The 22,992-nt window shown below is 42.7% G+C and overlaps 1 protein-coding gene and 1 pseudogene across 1 annotated transcript in view; both read right to left on the bottom strand.

Moving 5' to 3' along the window:
• Positions 1–22,992, bottom strand: part of ABCB5 (ATP binding cassette subfamily B member 5) — a 70,325-nt gene that overhangs the window by 42,914 nt on the left and 4,419 nt on the right. Inside the window, exons 3-12 of the mRNA XM_058678080.1 lie at positions 22,001–22,055; positions 16,973–17,164; positions 16,712–16,883; positions 13,312–13,436; positions 13,054–13,231; positions 11,177–11,290; positions 10,437–10,547; positions 5,504–5,629; positions 4,082–4,285; positions 118–288 (exon numbers count right to left, since the gene is read on the bottom strand). Coding sequence (XP_058534063.1) covers positions 118–288; positions 4,082–4,285; positions 5,504–5,629; positions 10,437–10,547; positions 11,177–11,290; positions 13,054–13,231; positions 13,312–13,436; positions 16,712–16,883; positions 16,973–17,164; positions 22,001–22,055 — 1,448 coding nt within the window. The remainder of the gene's footprint in view (positions 1–117; positions 289–4,081; positions 4,286–5,503; positions 5,630–10,436; positions 10,548–11,176; positions 11,291–13,053; positions 13,232–13,311; positions 13,437–16,711; positions 16,884–16,972; positions 17,165–22,000; positions 22,056–22,992) is intronic.
• On the bottom strand, positions 8,767–9,927 carry LOC105941654 (protein DEK-like; annotated as a pseudogene).

The following is a 22,992-nucleotide window of genomic DNA, read 5'->3' on the forward strand; positions in this document are numbered from 1 at the left end:
CATCCCTGCTTGCTTGCTCTGCACTCGCCACATAAAGCACACCACACACCACACTGTCTTTTGTTTAAGAACAGTGGTGACGACCCAAGTGGCTTGAACATGCCTTTGTCTGCCTACCTTCTCCAGTGCAGCTTGAACCACAGATTCACTCTCTGTATCCAGGGCAGACGTAGCTTCATCCAGTATCAGAATCTTTGGGTTTCGGACTAAAGCGCGGGCAATGGCGATTCTCTGTTTCTGCCCTCCGCTCATTTGAGCTCCTTTTTCCCCCACCAGTGTATTAAATTTCTGGTGAAAAACAGGAGAAAACACAGAAACATTAGTGTGATCGGATGATGAGAACAAGAAACTGCCAACAGTTGAAACGTAGTCACTGCTTTAGTCTGACTTCTGACTCTTTATTAAGATTTACTTACTTATTTGAAAGGCAGCGTTACAGAATGGGACACACAGAGATCTTCCATCCTTTGGCCAAGATCTTCCATCCTTTGGGTCTCCTAGGTGGATGTCAGGGGCCCAATCACCTGGGCTATCCTAATATGCACTGCTTTCCCAGGCACGTTAGCAGGGAGCTGGTCAGAAGTAGAGTTGGCAGGACTCACATGGGATGTCAGGTGTTGGCTTACTCCATTATACCATAGTACCAGTCCCTGTTCCTGGCTTTAATTCTCTTAGCATAAAATTATTCACCAATAAACTTGATTTTTTTTCTTTAAATGTGAAAGTCAAATCCTAGAAATACAAGGTTTGGGAAGACTATTTAAATGAATACCCTTGAAGAAATAAACTGTGACTTTCAAGCATAACCATGCTTCATTGGTGCTAAAAGGTGTATGACCCTCTGTACTTTATGAATGATGCATTATGAAAAATTCTTTCCTGAAAGAAGACCCAAAGTCTCCCAAGATTGGGAAAAACTTTAGGGAGAAGTTGGCTTTTGTAGTAGTTCTTTTTCATATGAGTGAGAGTCCAGGAAGAAAATTGTAGCCTGTGGCAGATAAGGTTATTGTTTTTCCTGAGTAGGTTTTGGTAGTTTGTATCATCTGTTAAGAAATTGACTCTATCTCAAATTTCAAGTGTATAGGCACGGACAGGTGCACACTAACCCTTTGTTACTTTCTTACTGTCTTTGGGATTGATAATCATTACTTTTTTTCATTCCTGATATTGGTCATTTTCATTCTCTCCAATTACCCTTGCTACAGTTTCAGCGATTTTATCAATTTTTTCAAGGTGCCAGAGTTTGAGTTCAAAGATTCTGAAGTTTACCCTTTTTCTCTCTCACCCGTTTCTGCTCTGGTCTCTCTGATTTCCTTTCTCCTGCTTGCTGTGGGTTTGATTTGTTTTTCTTTCTTAAGTTAAAAACTTGTTTTGAAGATAGTAGGTTTTGTTTTTTCTTTTCCAAAAGTAAGCATTTAGTACTGTGTGTTTCTCTCGAAGCTTTCATAGAGCTGTTAAATGTGTCTTCCCTTTTATCAAGTACAAAAGGATTAATGAGACTTGCGACTTCCTCATGGAGTTACAGATGTATCCCATCTAATTCTCCGATGTGTGTGCTTTTTCCAAGTAGATTTCTGTTATATTGGTTTTTTAGTTTAATTTTTTTTGTTTGTTTATGGACAGAGACTCTAGGTCTGTGTTTTCTCTGAAACTGCCAAGGTGTTATTTTATTTGTGCTTGTCATGTCCCAGGTATTGCTTATCTGGGTGAACTTTCCTGAAAACAGTAGATTCTGCTGTCTGGGAGAGATTCGCTCTACCCATCAGTTACATCTGGTGGATTGACAGTGTTGCTTCTTGAAGGTCTGTCCACTTGTTCTGTCAGCTACCCTGGTGGGTTTGTCTAGTTCTCCATTTAACACACATTCAGGACACTGTTTCCTGTGTAAGGCCATGCTCTCCTGGTGCTTTGCACATCCCATTTTTATCAATTCCACACTGATTAACAATGTGTTTATCTTGGAGAACTCTGAATTTTGGCTTCTTCTGAAAAAAAAAAAAATTGGTGGTTTTTGTGAGAGAAGGCAGTTTCCACATTGGTTGACCGTGTTGAAGTTGTGGATTCTTGGCTGAAAGGTTTGTCTGGGTTTAGCTGTAGCTTGGCAAGACTTGATCCCCAAAATCTGTCTCCTCTGGGGATCTTGTTTTGGCTTGGTTTTAGGCTTGACTAGGGCAGGTCTGGAGTTGAGTGGCTTCTAGGGTGTGGTTCCTCCCTGCTAAGGTGTGGTGTTGTGAGTGTCTTAGCCACATGCCTGGAGTGTTAGAGAGGCATTCACCCGCTCTCTCCAGGGGGCTCGGCTGCACTGTCAGTGCAGAGCTCAGTGCAACTCCCTGTCTCTCTCTCTCTCTCTCTTTTTTTTTTTTTTTCATTCGGTTTTGTAGCTGCTGCACTCTTGGCAAATCTTGGCGATCTCATTCTCAGACAGGATTTCTGTGGGATGCTCACAGGGCCTTCCGCCCCTCCAGCTCAGCTGCACAGCTCCCGGGCTGCCCTCCCAGTTGCTCAAGCTCATTCAAAGGCCTGCTGTCTTGTGCCTGGGCCCAGCTCAGGGAGTTAGGCTGCAGTTCCCACGCAGAGTGATGCTGGTGCAGTCACCCACCCCCCTTGCAGGATCCTGGGGTGTCACTACCTCTGGTGTAACATTTGGGAACATTTGTCCTATGCCTCTTGTGTTTTATTATTATTATTATTATTGCTGTTTATGGGCAAATGGCTAGCTGGTTTCATCTAATTCTAACATGTTCATTTTAAAAAAGATGTGCCTACTAGAGAAGTAATGAATTCATTTTTTAAAAGATCTGTTTATTTTTATCAGAAAGGCAGATTTACAGACAGGAGACGTATAGAGAGAAAGATTTTCCACCCGCTGGCTCACTCCTCATGTGGCCACAACGGCCAGAACTGAGCTGATCTGAAGCCAGGAGCCAGGACCCTCTTCTGAATCTCCTACTTGGGTGTCAAGGCTTTGGGCCGTCCTCGACTGCTTTCCCAGGCCACAAGCAGGGAGCTGCATGGAAGCGGAGCAGCTGGGACACACCAGCACCCACATGGCACCCACATTGCAGTGGGAGGATTAGCCATCACATCACGTCTCCCCTCCCCCCAGTGAATTCATTTTTGAAGACAACTTTCCCTAATTTTCTATCTGCCTGAACCCAGCCACTTTTGAAAAGTTTATTTTTATGCTGACTTCTATCTGGTTAATCATGTCTGTGGAATTTGGTTTTCATCATGATAAGCCAGTGCTTTTAATTTGTCCTTTGGGTTATATCTTTAGGATCCACTATGGGATTTATAGCAGGGTGTGTCTTTGTCTTTTTCATACAAGCAAGAAGGAACATACAGGTAAAGAGGCACCGGGGAACTCTGTAATTCCAAGTGGGAAATCGAACAGGTTTGGACATGAGAAGAAAATAGTTTAAACAGGCAAAAAAAAAAAAAAAAAAAAAAAAAAAAAAAAAAAAAGTCAAGAGGAACGAAGTGTTTTTCCAAATCACACAAGTTTCCATTCCTGCCCTTGGCTGATTCTGCTTGCCTAAATATTGGGATAAGAAGGACCCTGAATTGTGAGAGAGCATTTTACTGGCCTTATAACATTTGTTTAAATCAAAAGAAAGAAAAAAAAAGGGGGGGGGAGAATAGTTTACGAAATACACATATTTAGGTTAGTGAGCCTTTTCCAAGATGAGAAAAACTTGCTCATATTTCAATTTCAACTCCCGTTCTTTTACATTTCAGAGGGAGCGTCCCACAACAATCTCAGGTGACCCCGTTGAACTAGTGCTTCAGGAAACGGAAAAGAGTGATTTTCCAGCTCTTTCTCCACGTTAGTTGCCCGTTAAGAGCTGATAGGCCCACGGGTTTTAGTGGGGTCTGTTTTCCTCCAAGCGTGAGGTCATGTTTCACCTGCCTGCCTTCCGTGGTGGTTGTAACGGTAACATTTCCCCCTCGCGGCCACAAGATGGCCTCGCAAACCCACTTTTGCAAACCCACTTTTGGCAGGCACATCTAGCCGGGCAGAGCCTGGCAATCAGCAGGATGGCTACACGGCCCCTGTTCTGTGCCAGTTGATTGGGCTCACCTTAGGAAGCGCCATTATGAACTCGTAAGCGTTGGCCTCCTTCGCTGCCCTCTCCACCTCCTCGTCCGTCACGCCGTCGCGTCCGTACTTGATGTTGTCGCTGATGCTGGTCGCGAACAGGACGGGCTCTTGGCTGACCACCCCGACGTGTTCTCGGTAGCACCGCACGTTCAAGGCTCGCAGGTCCCGATCATCCACCGTGATCTGCAGAGCCGAACCAGGAACCCCTTGGTGACACCTTCCACTGACCAGGCTTCGGGGTTATTTGTGTCACGTACACCGAGAAGCAGTGCATGTCGGGAATCAAAGACTGTCTTACTTCTTGATAGGATATTTGGGACATTTGCGTAGCGATGGGACTTTTTTTTCTGAGAGGTGGGAACCCATCACCCCTCTCCCCACTTGCCCTTTGAATGCTTTTATTCTAAGGTCTGCACATTCCATGTGCTAAAGCTGGAGGTGATAGAAATGTAGGTTCAGGTGGCAAATCAGTTTTGTTAGTTGAAGACCTGTATTGCCTTGAAGTTCTTTCAGGGCGCAGCCTTCCTGCTGGCTCTTTTGCCCATTACTCTGTAATAAAAGACCCAGGGCTGTATGTACTAGATTCTGCCTGACCCCTGTCTTGTTAGGGGTAGTGCATGACCGTTGCCCTGATGTGATCTGGTGAAAGAGGCCAGGGTGGTAACCGTAGCTCCTGCAGAGGCTGGTGGCATCTCTTTTTCTTCCCCTGGGTACAGGAAAAGCAGCTACATGACATAGACAAAAACCACCCAACCAATCTAGGGTCTGGTCAGTGTCAGGATAGACCTGTGGGTGGATCTGGGATGGTCCACCTGAAGAGGGATGCAGTTTAAACAGAACCATGACCTCTACCTCTCAATTCCCTTCAGACAGCATTTGATCGTGCTCAAAGGTGAGCGTTTGCGTTTGTAAATATTGTCATCCCATGCTACGCGCCACGCCTCAGGTGGAGAAAGGTTAAGAACAAACATCTACACCCCAGGAAAGTCCAGTGGTGAGGGGACTTTCTGTGGACACCATTCTTTCTACAATGTTTCAACTAACTATGATTCTTGATCCATTCTGAATGCTCCAATTGTGGTGCTTCCCTCCTAAGCATCCATTCTCTTGGACAGCCTATATAATTCATGTATTCTGTTTATCGTTTATCTCTGCCTTTTAGCTGTCATGAAGGGAGAGATGTTTTAATCGAATTTGTTCACTGAGGGGCTCCCAGAACCCAGAACAGTGCCTGATACAAGGCAGGGAGGGTCTAAACGTTTGTAGAAGCAGTGAGCGCCCCAGGAAACAGGGTGGCTCCTCTCCCAGCTCCACTGTGCAGAGCTGGTTCTCTGTGTGTGCCAGGAGGTACTTCCCCATCTCTGCCCATGGACCAGACATGGTTTTGCCATCTGTACTTACGGAGCCATCACTGGGATCATACAGTCTCTGTAGAAGTTGGACCACTGTGCTCTTGCCGCTGCCGCTGGGGCCAACCAAGGCTACCATCTTTCCTGGCTGGATTTTGAGATTCAGACCGCTCAGAACCTGTTAGGATGCAGGAAGGCAAAAGATGCAGTTGGAGCAGGCTATGCTTTGGAGGAATTGTAAACTTCAGTCTCCGGAAAACTCTACAGACGTATTTAGGTCTTGTGATGTTCTAGGTATATGCATGATGAAAACCCTTCTAATTGGTGAGGGAATATGGTAAAATCCAGTTTCCATGTTAGAAGGGAGGAATGCTAAGAGTAGTCAGGGAATATTACCAGCTATGACAAACTGTATTTCTAGCTAACATGCTTGACAATAATTTCATGGCTGTCACGTTCGTTTCCTCTTCCAGTTGGTAACAACGGAATAAAATATTGTCAGACAAGCTTTGTGTGGGAGCTACTCAAGGAGGCTCCTCCACAGAACACACTTGACTTTGTTACAAGACTTCTTAGCTTTTCACCCAGCGAGAGACTTCTCCCTGAGAAATCTCCCTTCTCCCATGGTGATTGTCAAAGGAATTTTCAACATAAGGGGAGCATTTTCCTGTGTTGGGGAGTTGACTTCCAGCTAGAGTCCCAGTCACCTGGCTGGGAAGTGGATCCTCCCGCTAATTACCCAAGTGACAATCAGCCATCCAGTGGAGACACTCTCATCTCTCTGACTTTGGGTTCAAGCAGAAACAAAGGCGCTCCTCTTGCATTCTAGCCCTTTGATCTCACCATTTGTAAAGGAATCAACCCTCTAAATAGCCACTTGCAAAACCTTCAAAGAGCCCTGCTTGGCATTCTCTAAAGGAGGTGAGAAATTCAGGACCACATCATCTCCCACCTGCACTTTTACTCCTTTCTGCCCATTCTTTGGAAGAATTGGAGTTTTATTTGTTTAAACTGGGAGAGGAGAGGTGGGGGGAGACCCTTAACAAATGCATTCTTCAGCTTAACACAAAGGGTTAGGTTTCAGAAGTTCAGAAGTCATTTTTTTTTAAGATCTCAAAAGACACTTCACTGTGCAATAGAGTTGTCTATCTAGATGCCGACTACATACATTTAGAAGTGAAGCTAGACATATCCGAAGTTCATAAAATTTTGGTAGGAGGCCACACTTTTATGATAATGGCAATTGATGATAATTTTTTCCCCTAAAGAGTTGAAAAGAAAATTTCAAGTAAAAATTTAGTCAGGGGAAAGTAAGGAAATAGGAGCATTTGTACATTAAAAGTTGGTGACACTAATAATTTGATTGATGACCCTTAAAATTATATTCTCCTCCCCCCATGAAACAGGTGTTATTGTTTTGCAGTCTTTAACAATAACTACTTTTCTGGAGGGGGTAAGTGCATGTGTAAAAGTATAAGGAGACAAAAGACACCTTTTCACAGGACATCTTATCAAAATATGTCCAGGGCTGAATGACGGAAGGAGGACGCACACTGCGTGTGTGTGCGTGTGCGTGTGCGTGTGTGAGTTTACACAGCAGTACGTGTGTGCCTTTTTTTTTTTGAGTTGTAATTTTTATTCACAAGGTTTGCAAGAATATTTAAAATCCAAAGCCAGTTTCTAGGTCTCCCTTAGTTGCTTATTATTCCAATCCCTGATAGTAAACATGTCATCTCCTAAAATAGTAACTATTGGGAAAGACGTCAAACCTGTGAAAACACCCGTTTACATTCAAAATCAGTTTCTATGACGCAAAGATGGGTACATCAACTGATTTTGTTATAGCAGCATGGTTTAATTTAAATCCAGAGATTTAATAAACTGAGTAAGACAAAGATAAAATGGGTCTCATTCAAGAGTGCTCCATATGCTGATTGGCTAGAATCCTGATTGGCCAAAACTTCAAAACCAAAAGCCCCAATTACACAGATGCATGAATTTTTTTAACGTTAAAAATACGCATATTATTATCATATTATATGTTATTATTACATCTACTTTGGAGTAACAATCCTGGTACTACATCCAGTACTTCTGTCATACTTATGACAACAGTCCAAGTTTTCTATAAGCACATTTTGTATGGGCAAAGCAGTTACTAAAAATTGATTCATTTACTAGTAAGTCAAATGTGCTAATATGTAACCTCTTCCCAAAAGTTTTGGAAATTTTGATGTGTTGTTTTGGTGTGTCTTTCATAGAAAATGTGTCAACAACCATTTCTGCAGTCTCAGCAGTTGAACTACAAACTGCACTAAAGGTGGGCCAGGTGAGCAGGGTCAGTGCCTGGCCTCTGGGTTCTGACTGCACTGCTCGGTCACACTGTCGGCTTCAACACCGACTGTTCCTGGGTTACAAGTGGAAAGATACCTACCCACAGGAGGTTCAAAATTGATCTGCACAAAAAAAATATTAAAATACTATCCACAACAAACTTTTTTTAAAATTTATTTTATTTTTATTGCAAAGTCAGATATACAGAGGAGAGACAGAGAGGAAGACCTTCTGTCCCTTGGTGACTGTAATGGGCGGTGCTGCGCCGATCCGAAGCCAACAGCCAGGAGCCTCTTCCAGGTCTCCCATGAGGGTGCAGGGTCCCAAGGCTCTGGGACATTCTTGACTGCTTTCCCAGGCCACAAGCAGGAGGAGGACGAGAAGCGGGGCCACCAGGATTAGAACCGGCGCCCATATGGGATCCTGGTGCGTTCAAGGCGAGGACTTTTGCTGCTAGGTCACAACAAATTGGTTTTTAAAGATACAAAAATAACTTCTGTCATGCTGACAATTTGACATATATGTACATGCAGAGAAGTTCCAGTTTAGTCCTCTGGACAACCGTGGTTTCTATTCTACGGTCTAAGCCGTCAGTGAGCTTTCACTCTGACAGAAGAGATGTGCATTCAAAATATTTCATGTACTAAATACCGCAACAGTCTTTGTACAAATGCCAGTGATAGTTTTGTTCTATTTAGTTAAAAAAGAATCACAAGAATCTATGACCTTAAATAAAGAAAGAAAAAATGTACAAAATACAACTATAGAAGCAAGGAACAATTACTGCCACGCAAGAGTTTTAACTAAAACCTGAGTGGAAATGCGATTCAAAATGGCAAATTCAATTTTATGTAGCACTCAAGACAATGAAAGGTTGGCAGTTTAGTTCTGCCAACAGTACTTAACAAGGATTTACAAAAGGAGTTACATTCTGTTGAGTGGTTATAATGGCATACACCTCCTTCTTCCTCTGTCACAATCTCAAGAAATTAGTTCATTAACAGTTGTTGTTATGAAATCTTTCGGTTAAGTCATAAGCAGGATAATGTTCACATAGCTCTTTATAGACTTGCTTCATTGTGACTTTCGCCAAGCCAGCACTGGCCAACAATTTCTTTATTGTTTCCTTTGACTCTTCATCTGGAGGTTGTTTCTTCAATTTTTTTAAAATTAAAGGTTCATCATTTGAACTATCCTCAGATTCTCTTTCTTTCTTGGAACCGTTTCGGTTCTTCGTGGTGGTGCTGCTGTCTGCATAACACCTGCATTTCTTACAGATACTTAACTGTTAGCAACAGCTATCTGTTTAGGTTCAGATCTTTCAGATGTCTTGTGTGGGCGGCTCCACGTTGCTTGATCTCCCTCCTCTGAGGATTCTTACTTGTTTTTCATCTTCCTCACCTCCAGGTTCACCTGACAGAATCTCAGGATAGTCGGTCCGTTTCGCTTTCCTTGCTGTTCCAGAACTGTTGTGTTCCTTCTCACGGCCTTGGCTGGAGGTCTTTGTAAGACGTCGGTAGTGGTTTGCCAGAAGGCTTTGGATCCATCAGGAAATTCAAGATCCTCTTCACTAGTTCACTGTTTATACCTGATTTCTTCCTTCTTTTTATACTGGGCACTTCATTTTTCAAATGGAAAAGTCACTGAACTGACCCACACTCTTCTTTAATGAGGACACTGTGCCTGGTCTAAAGTAGTTTGTGAAGATTTCTAAGTTCATCTGTTTTCTTCTTACTCAGAAAGAAGTGTATGCTTTCAATTTCCCAGTTTCTGTCCCTTTCCCTGTGCAGTTGTAAATGGCTCCCTCTGTAAGCAAAGGACTCGCATGGTCACCCTCTCTGCTTTTTTCTTTTCCCTCTTGTCTTACACGATGAGACTCTTTTCTTTCTCCTCCTCTTCCTCCTCCTCCTTCTCACTCTCCTCTCTCGGGCCAGGCATGTCCGGCTCTTTCTCGGCTGGACTGGGCAGCTGTGTCCCCTTCCTCCTCAGTGGGGGCCAGTGAGGACATCTTGAGGACCTGCAGGCGGGCACAGGCCGGGTGTCTGGGTGAGCAGGTCGTGGCTGCCACCAGCACCACCAGCACCCCCAGCACCACCCCACGCGCCATGGGGCAGCCCGGGGGTTGGGGCTGCAGTGCTCCATTGCAGTGGGATGACTTCTGGTCAGTTCCTCCAGAGACCCCGGGGCGGGAACCTGCCCGGCCAGGGCCTCCCGCGTGCCCCACGTGTGTGCCTTTCATGTGTGTTTGTGTGTTGTGCACGGATGCACTGTGTGTGTGCGAGGCACAAATACCAGCACAGCAAAGGTCCTGGGAGACGGAAAGTCAGAAAACAGGAAGTTACGAATTGCCCCTTTTCAGTGGGATAGCATCCAGAGACCACCCTTAGGTGGCGCCAGGAATCCAAGGCATTTGGTGTGCTTCCCAGTCTGGAGGAGTTGTTCCTGGGAGGTGAACATGCCTTAGTGCTTTGAATCTAGGGAAGAGACTGTAGAATATAACTGGGTGTTTCAGAATTACATATCCATGATCAACTTCTCTATTGAAATCTCTACACAAAGTCATCAAAATCCTCATAAAAAAATAGCAAGTAATCTCATAAAAGTTTAGCCAATCGAAGACAGTATCAAAAAGACTGATAGTTTTAATCTACCTTAACAGATGGTCTTGAGGGGTAATGGAAAGAGACATTTTTAAATTCCACAGTGCCTTCTATGCAGTCAGGTTTATATCCGGTTGTTGAGAAGTTATTTATACTGGGTTTCTTAAAAAATAAGAAGAATGTTATAAATCTTCAAAGACTTAATTATAAAGGTAGTGTTTCCTTTTCCTTTTCTTCCTATTTTTTTTTTTAGCCACAATTTTCTTTCTACAATAGAAGTGTATTGGCTTAGTCATGAAGGTTTCAAGGGGTATAACCCCTCATAGAAAGCAGTTAAAAGCAATCCTTCAGAGCCTGTGCTGTGGCATAGTGAGTTAAGACACTGCCTATAATGCCAGCATCCCACAGGGACACTAGTTTGAGTCCCAATTGCTCTGCTTCTGATCCACATCCCTCCTTGGGACCTGCCCAAGTGCTTGGTCCCCTGCAGGCACATAAGAGACCTGGAAGAAGTTCCTGGCTCCTTGCCCTGTCCTTGACATTGTAAGCCACCTGGAGAGTGAACCAATGGATGAAGACTCTCTCTGTCTCTCCCTCTTTTTCTGATGCTTTCAAAGTAGATTAATAAATCTTTATAAAAATAAATAGTAGATCTCCCAAATATGCTTCCTTATTATCAAAAGCGGATGGCCACCCCGGCCCAAGAGCAGACCTTCTTGCCCTAGCCGACATGGATTTTTGCTTATCCCGTTGTTTTAGTGACATGACTTTGTTGGGCTTCCAAGCAGTACCTTATCAATCAGCTGGAAGACGGTAAAGGCTGCTCCTCGGGCTACCGCGAAGGTTTCAAAGTGAGGGGCGGCTGCTCCTATGCAGTAACTGCTGTGGATGACGCTGAAGAAAACCTGCAGGGACGGAAAGCAAGAGTTATCCCCCTGCACCTGCGTGAGAAAAGACAGCTGTGTGAAGTACGGGGCCCTTGTAAAAGTTCATGCTAAGACCATTTTGGTGCACACATTGTTTAAAGTCTATGCATTTTTTTCATAATATGTATGTTTCATAAACTTTCTGAAGACTGCTCACATATACTTTGTTTAAGCTCACAGAGAGCTATTTGAGTAATTAATACTGAAAGAAATAAAAATAAGAACCCATTGTCCAAATAATTATTCTTTTTCCTAATGTGGAATAGCTGTTTATCATTTGTAATCTTGTGGTTGTCATCTGCTAAGATGAGGATACTAAAAGCACACATAAATCAAGGACCAAGGATTAACCCCAAATTCTTTTTAAAAAAGATTTATTTATTTTTATTGCAAAGTCAGATATACAGAAAGGAGGAAAGACAGAAAGGAAGATCTTCCGTCTGGTGATTCACTCCCAAAGTGGCCGCAATGGCAGGAGCTAAGCCGATCTGAAGCCAGGAGCCCAGAGCCTCCTCTAGGTCTCCCATGCAGGTGCAGGGTCCCAAAGCTTTGGGCCGTCCTCAACTGCCCTCCCAGGCTACAGCAGGGAGCTGGATGGGAAGCGGGGCTGCCAAGATAAAAACTGGTACCAATATGGGATACTGGTGCATGCAAGGTTAGGACTTTAACTGCTAGGCTACCATACTGAACCCGACCCCAAGTTCTTTATGCTTGCTTTTTACTTTACATCAACTTAATGAAGAGTTTCAAGCCTTAACTGTGAACATCTTGAATTCGAGAGGGGCACTTCGGGCCTGTGTTCTGGGTGCTGCAGGTGAAGCCACCTCAGGTAACACCGGCCTCCCATCCTGGCGTGCCATTCTCCTCCTGGTTGCTTTGTCTCTATCCCAGCTCCCTGTCTGTGGAAGCAGCAGTTGATGGCTTAAGTACCTGGATTCCTGGCCATGTCGGGGACCTGGATTGAGTTCCTATTTTCTGTGTTTGTTCTGGCCCAGTCTTGGATTTTGTGGCCATATTTGGGGAGTGAATTCACTCCCAAATCTCTTTTTCTTTGCATCACTTTCTTTCTGTCACTTTGCCTTTCAAGTGAAGAGATGAATGATATATAAGCAAATCAATGTTTCTTTAAAAAGGGAACCATTCAGTTGAAAGAAGAGAAAGTCCATCACATTGGGAAGACCAAACACTAACTGAAGTTGTTAGAGATGATCAGGTTAGCTCACATTTCTTCATCTCAAAATGATCTGTCTGTTGTTAAGACTAAGAAGGATGACCCTGAATAAATGATAACCGAATATGTAACTCCTAGAGATATACAAGACTTTACATTGGCATGCTGGGCAGGTGGAGGAGGGCAGGTGAGTCCAATCCACATTCAGCAACATGGCTGCCGAGACTCACTTTATCTGAACACAGATGAACATGAAAGTGTTTCCAGAGAGTGGGAATTTTTACTGTTGGATTAAAAAAGCTCTGAGTCTATAGTAGGGAATTCAATCATGAGTCTCGCAAAAGCATACTGCTTGGTTAACAAGGGTCCTAAAGCACACTGGAAGAATAATCCTATCAATTCATAATTATAACTTAAAAGTAGATATAAATCAGTGGACAGAAACAAGTATGTGTGGAAGGAAGCTGTTCACCTGTGTATACTCATTGTTGCTTCCGGAAGAGTTCTGACTCCATTCTAGGTAACAACAGGTGGCCTAGGCCAGAGATCTCTGCTCTCAAGCAAGACTTACCGCAAGAACGGTGCCGATGGTATAACCCGGTTCTCCACTGAGGATCAGGGAGGTTCCGTACCAGAAGGCGAGTCCGTAGGTTCCGTTCATGAAGAAGTACACCGCCCCGAGAGACAGTTTAGAAGCTATGGCCTTTTTGATGCCAACATCCTTTGCGTCTCTGAGGTTCTTGGTATACCTGATAGAAGAAAAAGACAATGAAGCATCCCAAGGCGGAGATGAGAACAAGTGTATTCCACTGTAACGAAAGGACCAGACCTTTGAATTTCTTTCTCCTGTGCTCCAAAGGCTATCACTGTTTGAATTGAGGACAAGACTTCTTCCGCCACAGCCCCGGCTTTGGAATAGGCCCGTAATTCTTTGCTGGTCAGTGAGATGACTATCTGTAACAAAATCATGTCCACAGCTTATCAAAGAACGACGGAGGCAGTGACAAGGGACGAAGAATTGCATTCCTAGAGAATGTAGCTAGCCTAAGGTTGCCCAGCATCAAAATCCCTAACTCCATTTTCTTCTATTTTCTCTATATTCTTTTTCTTTTTGTTTTAAACATTCTATTTATTTGCTACTTAAGATTTTTTATTTCTTTTTTAAAAAAATTGAAAAGTCAAATATACAGAGAGGATGAGAGACAGAGAGGAAGATCTTCCATCTGCTGGTTCACTCCCTAAGTGGCTGCAGTGGCCAGAGCTGAGCCGATCCGAAGCCAGGAACCAGGAGCCTCTTCCAGGTCTCCCATGCAGGTGCAGGGAGCAAGGCTTTGGACTGTCCTTGACTGCTTTCCCAGGCCACAAGGAGGAAGCTGGATGGGAAATGGGCCACTAAGCTTCCCTTAGTGGGATTAGCACCGGTACTAATATGGGATTCTGGCATGTGCAAGGTGAGGACTTTAGCCACTAGGCTACCGAGCTGGGCCCTACTTAAGGTTTTTTAAAAATCTACTAGAAATGGGTTTTTACTGAATGAGCCTTGGTTTAGAGGGATTTTTGGTGCACTTTTTTTTAAAAAAATTGCTTTTAGTTGAAAGGCCGATTTACAGAGAAAAGAGACACACAGAGAAAGGTCTTCCATCCTCTTGTTCATTCCCCAAATGACCGCAATGGCTAGAGTTGGGCCAGTGTGAAGCCAGGAGCTTTTTCTAGGTCTGCCACAGGGGTGCAGAGGTTCAAGGTTTTGAGTCTTTCTCTTTTGCCTTCCCAGGCCATTAGCAGGAAAGTAAATCAGAATTGGAGCAGCTGGGACTTGAACCGGCGCCCATATGGGATGCTCGTGTCCCAGAAGGAAGATTCATACACTGTGCCAGGCCCATGAGGCACTATTCTTAGTTGGATGCCCTCTGGAAATGGTAGAGCCTCTTTGACTTGGTCTGATTGTTATGCACAGAGCAAGGCTTCCAGAGGGTGTGAACAGGCAAACAGGATCCTGCCTGCATAGGGGTGTGTGACATGAATATTTGAAAAGTTCCTAGAAAATGCATATTCTTAAAAACAACACACATTTGAATTTTTTTGACATTAAAAACAAACATCTTCCCCCCCCCCCCCCGATTTCTGTATTTTAATTGGAAAGGTGAGTTTACAGAAACAGGAGAGAGAGTTTGCATCCACTGCTTCACTCCCGAAATGGCTGCAATGGCCAGAGCTGAGCAATCGGGACACAAACTAGTTCCCATCTGCGATGCCAGTGCCGCAGGTAGAGGCTTCACTTACTATGCTAACAACTGCCAGCCTCTAGAAATTTATCTTTTAACTCCATTTTACACAATATCAAAAGAATTCATTCTTACTGGAAAAAACATCTGTCACAAAGTCTCATACATAGAGAATATTTAATAAATGACTGCCAGCACTGGCCTTTGGCATAGCAGGCTAAGCTTAGTCCAAGAAACTAGCATCCCATATGGGTATCGGTTCGAGTTCCAGCTGCTCCACTTCCAATGCGGTTCTCCACGTATAATCATGGAAAGCAGCAGAGGATGGCTCAAGTCCTTGGGCCCCTGCACCCACATGGGAGACCTGGAGAAAGCTCCTGGCTCCTGGCGTCAAGTCGGCTTGTGGCCATTGGGGAATGAGCCAGCCGATGACAGATCCTCTCTTTTCTTCTTTCTGAAACTCTGCCTTTAAAATAAAAATAGTCCATCTTAAAATAAGTGACTGCCAGACGGCAGGGAACTGGAAGGGCTGTTCCCTGGGCACTGGTCATCTGGAGCAGTGTGGCTTCTGCTTGATTCCTGCTCATGGTCCGTTAACTCGGTGGAAGAGCTGAGTTAGTGGAAGAACTGACTCCTTAGTGCCGTCGCTCAGGAGCCCTGGTCCCTCTCTCCTGCCCGGGACAGTCAGGGCCCTGGAGTGAAAGACACACCTGGCTTATCTTCCTTCTGAGAGTTTCTCATTCTGAACAGGCAGGGGATACCGATTTTATTGATTAATTTAGTCTTATTTATTTACCTTTATTTATTTTCATTGGAAAGTCAGAGAAGGAGCAACAGAGGGACTGGAACACTACAAGTGAGAGTAAAGAAAAATGCATTGTCTGAATACCCAGGCCTATTGTTAAAGAATTCATCGGCTGCTGATTTAAAAAAAAATTATTGCCGAAAGTTCTTGTTTGGTGGGGATTGAATACTGATGGTACATCAACTCGGAGTTTTATGGATTCTATTTCCATAAAGAAAAAAAAGTAAGGAACTGGTTTTTGGTGCTGTGGAGAAACCCCGCTGGAGAAGATCCTGCTGCTTGTTGAGTGCCTGGTTTCAAGTCCCTGTTTGCTTTGGAAACAACTTCCCGCTGGTGTGCACCCAGGAGGAAGCAGGTGACGGCTTGTGCACCTGACACCCTTGAGGGAGACCTGGGCGGAGCTTTTGGCTCCAGCTTTGGTCTGGCACTGCCCCAGATTGTTAGTATTTGGCAAGGAAATGACTAGATGTAAAATCTCTATTAGATCTCTCTGTTTCTCTGCCTCATTACCTTTTAAATAATTAAAAGTTTATATGTGTGTTTGAAAGACGATTAGTATTACAAAATCGAAAACACTGTGTCTCTAAGCTAGGAGAGGAAATCGCCAAACTTTGATTTGAAGAGATATTGGTTGCTTTTGGATTTTACAGAGAGTATTGGGTTCAAAACCAGTGGGTAAGTAAGGTTGATATAGAACAGTATACTCACAGCATGGAACAGAGCTAATGTGTAATTTAAAATGCAAATTCATAATTTGGTTGGAAAAATTGAAACATGTAAAAGCAGTCACTGGCAGACATTTTCAGTATATCCCAAACCTTATGAAAAACACAAACTTGAGGAGGTTAAGTCTTTATCATTTGTATTCTACCCAATGAAATGAATTCTAGAACATTCATCTGGAAACTTAGAAAACAAAAGTCTCTCTAGAGCAGCAGTGGCAGGTCACTGTCCCGCAGAAAGTGACCCTGACTTTGTCCTTGCTGTCTTCTGCAGCCACCTCAGGCTGCTAAAGGAAGGGAACTTTTAAAAAACGTTAATAAGATATAAAAAGAAGGCACATATAGCCAAATAACTCAGAAAGGGATGGCTAGTGGTGAACACAGCCCACAGCAATTGTGGGAAAGAGGATGCCCTTGCCTTTGCAAGTTGAGCTCGCCTTTCTTCTTCCAGACAGCTGCCCACTAGGGCAGCTCACTCACCCTGGAACACGCTGCTGCAGAAGCCATGATGAGAGGGGATGTGGACAGAGTCACCAGCGTGAGTTTCCAGCCCGTTGCCAAGCCGACCGCCAGACCGATGGTAAAAGTAGACATGTTTTGAAACAGTAGAGCAAGCTTGTCTCCAATGCCATCGCTGATTTTGGTGATATCTCTGAAACAAGTAAATAAATGTAGGCGAGTCACTTCTGTGTCCTTCCTAAGGGAGGATAAAGTAGAATGTACTATACATTTTCCTCTTACTCCGTTAGGCGAGTGTTGAGTTCGCCAATATCATTGCCATCAAACCAGCTGATGTCTTGTGCCAAGACTGAGTGGAAGAACTGCTTGCGGATTCGCTTGGTCTGTCGTGCTGCGGTTATAACCCAAAAGGAAATTTGCATGTAGCCAAAAATCAAAGCAGAACCTCCTATCCCAACATAATACAGGGTCAACCTAAAGAAAGATGATCACAAATGTTAGCCCAAAGCACCATATTTTCCCTTTGGTACAAAAAAAAAGCAGAAATAAAAAAATGATAATATTTGATTGAGTTTATCTGGAAAATCATTAAGAAGAGTTGGCATTGTGGCATTGTGGCACTGTGGGTTTAAAAGGCCACTCACAGTGCCATCATGCCATACTGGATGCTCTGTTTTCAATCCACCTCCCTGCTGATGCACCTGGCAAGGCAGCAGAGGATGGCCGGAGTCCTTGAGACCCTGCCAGTCATGTAGGAGACACAGATGGATACCTGGGCCCCTAACATCAGCCTAGAACAGCCCTGGCTGTTTGTGACCATTTGGAGGTAGAATCTACAGAGGGAAAACTTCTTTATTGCCACCCCTCCCTTCCTTTCTCTGTCATTGTGCCTGTAAGATAAATAAATATCTACTTTTTAGAAAAACCTACTTATTATTTGAAAGGTGAATTTACAAAGAGAGTAAGAGAGAGAGCTCTCATCCTCTTGTGGCTGCAGCTGCTGGAATTGATCTGGTCCAAAGCTAGGAGCCAGAAGCTTCTTCCAGATCTCCTACGTGGGTGCAAGGGCCAAGCACGTGGGCCATCCTCTGCTGCTTTCTCAGGCACATTAGTAGGGAACTGGATTGCAAGTGGAGCAGCCAGACATGAATTGGTGCACACATGGGATGCCACTGCAGGTGCCAGGTGGTGGCTTTCCACACTGTGCCACAGCAGCCAATGAATCTTTAAGGAAAAAAACTAAGCAATGTTAACTTGCCATTGGAAAGAATAAGCATTGTAAATGTTTTTACAGGTTCCTTTGTAAAACATCTAAAATACATTTCTCATTATTATTATGAGCTCACGCATCAACAGTTGGAAAGCTCACTCCAGCTCCTTTGTGGAGGATGGATGGATGCAAGCGACAGCAATGGAAGTGTGAAGTTCAGACAGGAAGCGCTGCATGGCCAAGCTGGGGAGGATGGGGATGCAGGTGAAGACTGTTGCAGCCTGCATGTAAAGCAGCAGATCGATGCTAGATACCTCTTAGAAATAAAAGTTGTCAGAGTAATGGACCCCTCTGAGAAGAATAGCCACGTTTCTCTTTAAAAGTTGAGAAGCCACCAAGCTTCTGCTTTTGAAGACAGCTATCCGGAAGCAGAGAGCCCCTTCAGGTTCAGTCCTCCAGGTGTGCTGGGTTTGGAGCAGCCAGAGGAGCAGCAGAGGGACACATACGCTTGAAAGGAGCGCGGCTGCTGCGCCAGGGGAGTCTGTTACACTGCAGTCTCCTGCCAGTGTCTGGGAGGTTCTGGATGATGAATTGGCTATGTGTTAGGACATGAATATCTGTGCATTATACTCTGTGTGTATTGTAGGGCACTACTTTCATAGACTCTTCCTGGGAAGGCGGGAAGAAAGTAAAAAGTCAATATACTGGATAGGAGGTATGGAGAGAGGGGAGAAGCCATGGGTAGCTTCTTAGGTTTGCAGTTGACTAGGATTCCATGTGAAGTGTCAGGGACGGGGGAGGGACAGACTTGCAGGAGGCATCAGACGTTCTGAGGGGAGCTGCTTGTGTCACTGTATCCTACAGGAAGTGGCTCAGGTACCTGGGTGTTTTACATCAATGGGAGAGATCTGAGTTGAATTCCAGATTCTGGCTTCAGCCTGGCTCATTCCTGCAAGCATTTAGGAAGGGAATGAGCAGATGGAACATCTTTGTCTCCTTAAAAAAAAATTCCACCATTTAGATAAGCAAAAATAAGCATAACTTTCAAAAAGTTCTGATTTAAGGTTGCTACATTTGAGATGACTGTTAAACTTCAAAGTGGACATCAAGCAGGAATTTGAGCAGCAGAAACACCAGTGAGGGATGTGGACTGGAAATGGACTTGCAGGTTTGACAGCACTTGCTCATAGAATTGGAACCGAGGGACTGTTGCATAGCAGGCTCAGCCTCCGCCTAAGGCACCAGCATCCCTATGTGTGCCAGTTCTAATCCCAGCAGCTCCACTGTAGAATCCAGCTCCCTTCTTATTGCCTGGGAGAGCAGCAGAAGATGGCCAAGTCCTTTTGGCCCTGTACCCATGTGGGAGGCCCTGAAAAAGCTCCTGGCGCTCAGCTTCGGGCCAGTCCCACTCTGGCCTGTGTGAGCGTTTGGGTAGTGAGCCAGTAGATGGCAGATCTCTCTGTATGGTCAGCTGCATGGTAATCCTAAAATGTATAGGTGTGCAGACTCACAACAGTTAACACTTCTTTATTTTTTTTCAAGAAAGAACGAAATTGAAGGATGTAAACTTCCTGATTTTCTTTCTTTAGCTATAAAACTATAGCAGTCGAGACAATGTGGTGCTGACATGAAAACAGGTAGAGCAAGCAATGCAACAGACCTTAGAAAACAGAAATGTTACTTCATGGACAATAGATTCTTAGCAAAGGTGGCAAGGCAATTTAGTGGCAAAGGACAGCTTTTCCAACAAATAGTGCTGAGACAATTGGAGAGTCATGTGGAAAAGATAGAGTTTGACCCCTTCCTCACAGCATTCACAAAAATTAACTCACAATGGATTACAGATCTAAGTGCAAGAGTAACACTTCTAAGAGAAAATGTAGGGGAAAATCTTAATGATCCTATGCAGGGCAAAGAATTGTGAAATCCCCAAACACAAATCCGTAAGACAAAAATGCTGTTCATCAAAATGTACAATTTTTATGCTTCCAAAGAAGTCTTTAAGACTAGCTACCCATAGATTGTGAGAATGTTTGCCAATCATTTATAGTTGCTTACTCAGGACATTTAAGACCAATTCACCATGGACATCTCGTCTTCTGCGATGTCCCACCTATTAATATTTGTTAGTTCTGCTGTATAGATTTTGGAACAATTAGGCAACTTTGATGGAGCAACAATTGCTGTCTGTCTACTCCACTACCCAGTAACTGATTGTGTCTTCTTCATTTGTAACAGAATTCACATTTTGGCTGGAGTAGTCATAGGCCCAACTAAAATAAAAGCACTCATCTACCCAGTCTAAGGATAAGGTTAGATGTATGATTAGCTGCATGGAATTTCTGGCAGATTGATTAAAGAGCCAATTCAGCGAAGTGTGTTCATTTTGGGGGCCTTTTCCTCATTTTCCTGCATGATCGCTGGAGACCCAACAGCCCCTTGGTTCAGAAGGTGATACTTAAAAGGCAGCTGCCGCAATGATGGTGGGGTGGAAAACAGAAGGATCCTGACCAAGTACCTTGTGCCTGCTGAGTCATATTTTATCCCTCGGCTGTCTCATTTCAGGTTTTTATTTGTGATAAAAATAAATTCCTATCATGGTTAAGCCAGTGTGATGATGAATTTTCACGAAAGGGAACTGAACTTCATCTACACAAACGATATCTAGTTTTCCCCCTTCATTTTTAAGGGAGGATACAGTAGTCTTATCAAAAGCTGATGAAAGAGAAGGAAAAAGTAGTTCAGAGATTCATATGGAATTAACAAATTAACTCTTGAGAGTAAAAGAGATGATGTTATATCAATCACGTGCTATCTTACTCAGTTATTCTGATTGGGAATCAGTAAAAAAAGACAGTTATTTCACAATTTTCTGGTAACGCAGAGGCAGGGATGTAACATTCAAACATTAAAATTATGTCAAGTTATGAGTTATTTCTTTGGAAAAAATTGTGGTAAAATAAAGTTCCATGGTTCTTGATGATTCTCAGTGAAAAAAAGTTGTATCTTACACACAATAAAAAGGTGTTTTAAATGGATGCTTACCCAAAATGTATTAATGAAAACGTAAGTTCTAGAGGATGTTGATAGTGTTGGGGGTTTCAAAAAAATAACTCCCATAGTCAGCATTGGAAAACTTGGATTAAACAAAGTTAACTAAGCAAAGACTTTTCTCAGCTTCTCTGCCAGTGTGTAGCTATAGGAGGCTGTCATATAACATTTTCCAAAGCAAATTAACTCTGAATCTTTTCCATTATGTAGCTGGAATATTTCAAAAACAGAACAGTGCTTAAAAAATAGCATAACAAGTACAATGGTACTTTATAAAGTATTAGAAATATGTATAACATTTATAGCTTTTAAATAACCGTACATCAACCTACAATGATACTTTAAAATTTCACAGAAAATAAAATCAAGACTATTTTGATATTTATGTATTTTAAAAATCAGGTATACTTTTTCTATAATATTCATTTTCCATGAAAAATTTTAAATACTTCATATTTCTTCCTGTTTTCTCTTTTAAAATAGATGCCCACATTTAAAAACTTTCTACACCTTTCTGTAAGAGATTTAGACTTCATGTGTGCTTTAGAACCTTAATTTTGAACACTCACTTTCCATGTAGTGTGCCTATATTGAGTCCTGGTGCTGCCCCTAATTCCACCTGCTGCTACTACGTCTTGGAGGCAATAGGTGATGGCTCAGGTGGTTGGAGCTCTGCTCCAGCTTGGAAGACCTCCTGGTTTTGGCCAGCACCAACTTTAAACATAGAGGGCATTTGAGGGGTAAAGCAGAGGATAGAAACTCTCTTTGTATCTTCTGCTTCTGAAAAAAATTGATTAAATAAAAAAATTTTGACATGTAAATTCTCATTTTTTTCTGTTGGAAATTTTGTTGAATATAGCTCAAAGCATCTAACCTACACAATAGAAGAAAATAAATCATGAACTAATTCAGTCTTAGGCATCTAATTGAAATAGAAGACATTTTTGTTTTGGTCAACATGTATTATTAATAATAAGCTAAAGCATTTCTTTTTCTCTCGTAAGTATTGAATAGAGCAGTGGGCAGTGCAGCTGATCATTAAGACTTACCCAATCATATCTTCATTCAGCTTCTCTTGAGACAGAGTACAGTTCCGATAATTTGCTGCAAAAAATAAGATTTTCCTTTATAAAGGAAATTTATTAATTAATAAGAAATTTATTAATAAACAATAATTGATATTGTTTCATTTGTAGACTTCCCAAGCACATACAATGCATTCTTAAGAAAATAGACTTAAGACCTATACACAGGCTTCCATTCTTCTCCTTTCCTATTCTTCAATCTGGAATTTGAAATAATTATCTGCATTCTTAAGAAGTACTATATAATGTATGTAAAAAATACAAATGTTAATAGCTCATATTCAGAATTATTTGAGACCTATCCGATGTGGCAACAGTTAGGAAAGTAATACTTTTAGAATTCCTCCTTGCTGCCTGAGATCATGTATTTAGAATTAATTGAGATATCCAAGGGAAGGGTTTGGAAAGTCCAAGAAAAGAGCTCGTGAAATTCTAGAAGCAGTTGTGGAACACATGGAATGGAAGGTCATTGAAATAATGTTGGATAAAACTGGGACCACAATGTAATGAAACTACATTGAAAATAGTCCTTGGCTTATATGTTTTCTAAGGAAACATATCTATGCATCTTTTATTGAGAACTTCATTTTACATTTATTAGTATATTAAGGGCCTGATTTAACCTGGCAATATTTCATTATAAGTTTCTTATTTAATCCCTATAATAAATGTTTGTAATGATTTGCAGGTACAGCATCTCTTCATCTCTTCTATAACCTTATGATTACATGCAATAAAGTCTGTGATCTTTATTTATGTGCAGTCACTTCTTCCATTTGTAGGACTGCAGGAGGAAAAAAAATTTTAAATGAGCTTATTCCAAAAATATCAGAATTGATGTGGCAGAAGCATTGATAGTAAAGTCAAGTAAAACTTTAATGTTTAAAAAACACTGCCTCTAAACATGGCACTTATATTTATATAATTATACCATAATTTCATTTGAAGACTGCATT

The sequence above is a fragment of the Ochotona princeps genome, chromosome 20, assembly GCF_030435755.1.
Source record: "Ochotona princeps isolate mOchPri1 chromosome 20, mOchPri1.hap1, whole genome shotgun sequence".
In the NCBI taxonomy this organism is placed as follows: domain Eukaryota; kingdom Metazoa; phylum Chordata; class Mammalia; order Lagomorpha; family Ochotonidae; genus Ochotona; species Ochotona princeps.